Source organism: Solanum tuberosum, unplaced genomic scaffold (assembly GCF_000226075.1).
Source record: "Solanum tuberosum cultivar DM 1-3 516 R44 unplaced genomic scaffold, SolTub_3.0 contig00077, whole genome shotgun sequence".
In the NCBI taxonomy this organism is placed as follows: Eukaryota; Viridiplantae; Streptophyta; class Magnoliopsida; order Solanales; family Solanaceae; genus Solanum; species Solanum tuberosum.
The window spans coordinates 4,039-5,415 of record NW_006240409.1 but is presented as its reverse complement, the minus strand read 5'-3'; the positions used below and the strand labels follow the sequence as shown (position 1 = coordinate 5,415).

The following is a 1,377-nucleotide window of genomic DNA, read 5'->3' as shown; positions in this document are numbered from 1 at the left end:
TTTCGAACTGGAAATTAAGGTAATTTATAAGGTTAACTTTTAAGCAAACAATATACTATCTGTTTGTTGTTATTGTCAATATATATATGTGTGTCTTAATAGCTCAAACATAGCATAGACGATGTACCTAACAAACATGCTCTGTTCTACAAATTGAAGTTTTAAGCTATAAACACCTTTACTGTGGTTTTTTAATTACCATATCGTCGAAAGTGTTCATTAGGGCATTATTCTATTTCTTTTCTTTTTGGAATGAAAGTTTTAGTGTTTGATTCGTATCGCGGGTTTAGAAAATGAAAATTCAGGACTAAAAATCATTGGAATATAAGAAAAATCCATTCTATTGTCAACTCATTCACAACAACTTTACATGAAAATTTGAGATCATTTTATGATCACTTTCCGGGAACAAAGTTTGTGGCGAAGGCCCAGGCGTTGTTGTTTACTGGGTCTGCAAGGTGATCAGCAAGGTTCTCCAATGGACCCTTTCCGGTAACAATGGCTTGAACAAAGAATCCAAACATAGAGAACATAGCAAGTCTGCCGTTCTTGATCTCCTTTACCTTGAGTTCAGCAAATGCCTCTGGGTCATCAGCAAGACCCAATGGGTCAAAGCTTCCACCGGGGACAAAGAATCCAAACATGGAGAACATAGCAAGTCTGCCGTTCTTGATCTCCTTTACCTTGAGTTCAGCAAATGCCTCTGGGTCATCAGCAAGACCCAATGGGTCAAAGCTTCCACCGGGGTATAGTGGGTCCACAACCTCACCAAGAGGTCCACCTGCAATACGGTATCCCTCAACGGCTCCCATCAACACAACTTGGCAAGCCCAAATGGCCAAGATGCTTTGAGCATGGACCAAGCTTGGGTTGCCCAAGTAGTCAAGTCCACCCTCGCTGAAGATCTGGGATCCAGCCTTGAACCACACAGCCTCACCAAACTTGACACCGTTGCGGGCCAAGAGCTCAGGGAAGACACATCCAAGAGCACCAAGCATAGCCCATCTGCAGTGGATCACCTCGAGTTCACGGTTCTTGGCAAAGGTTTCAGGGTCTGCTGAAAGTCCAGCAGTATCCCACCCGTAGTCACCAGGGAATTCACCAGTCAAGTAGCTTGGGGACTCACCAGAGAATGGGCCCAAGTACTTAACACGGTCAGGGCCATACCATGGGCTGCTAGATGGAGCAGACTTGGAGACAGCCTTTCTCATAGTGATCCTTCCATTTCCAGAGATTTCTGAGGCAGATGGTGAAAGTTTGACTGCCTGTCCAGCAAAAGAAGGGGAAGAAAGAGCCATTGTAGCAGCTGCCATTGTGTTTATATTAAGAGAAAAGCAAGTGTTTGATGATATGAAAATTGTTGAAGTTTGCTGTGAT

General features: G+C 43.6%; 1 protein-coding gene across 2 annotated transcripts; it reads right to left on the bottom strand.

Moving 5' to 3' along the window:
- Positions 1–314: 314 nt before the first annotated feature.
- On the bottom strand, positions 315–1,377 carry LOC102597090 (chlorophyll a-b binding protein 1C, chloroplastic-like). Of its 2 annotated transcripts, none has more exons than XM_006367964.2 (2): positions 684–1,377; positions 315–563 (listed from the first exon to the last, which is right to left on the bottom strand). In XM_006367964.2, the coding sequence occupies exons 1-2, from the start codon at positions 1,311–1,313 to the stop codon at positions 396–398; spliced, it is 798 nt and encodes a 265-aa protein (XP_006368026.1). In that variant the 5' UTR covers positions 1,314–1,377; the 3' UTR covers positions 315–395. The 2 variants fall into 2 exon arrangements, with proteins under 2 accessions (XP_006368026.1, XP_015161358.1); XM_015305872.1 differs by having other exon boundaries at positions 315–601; positions 722–1,377.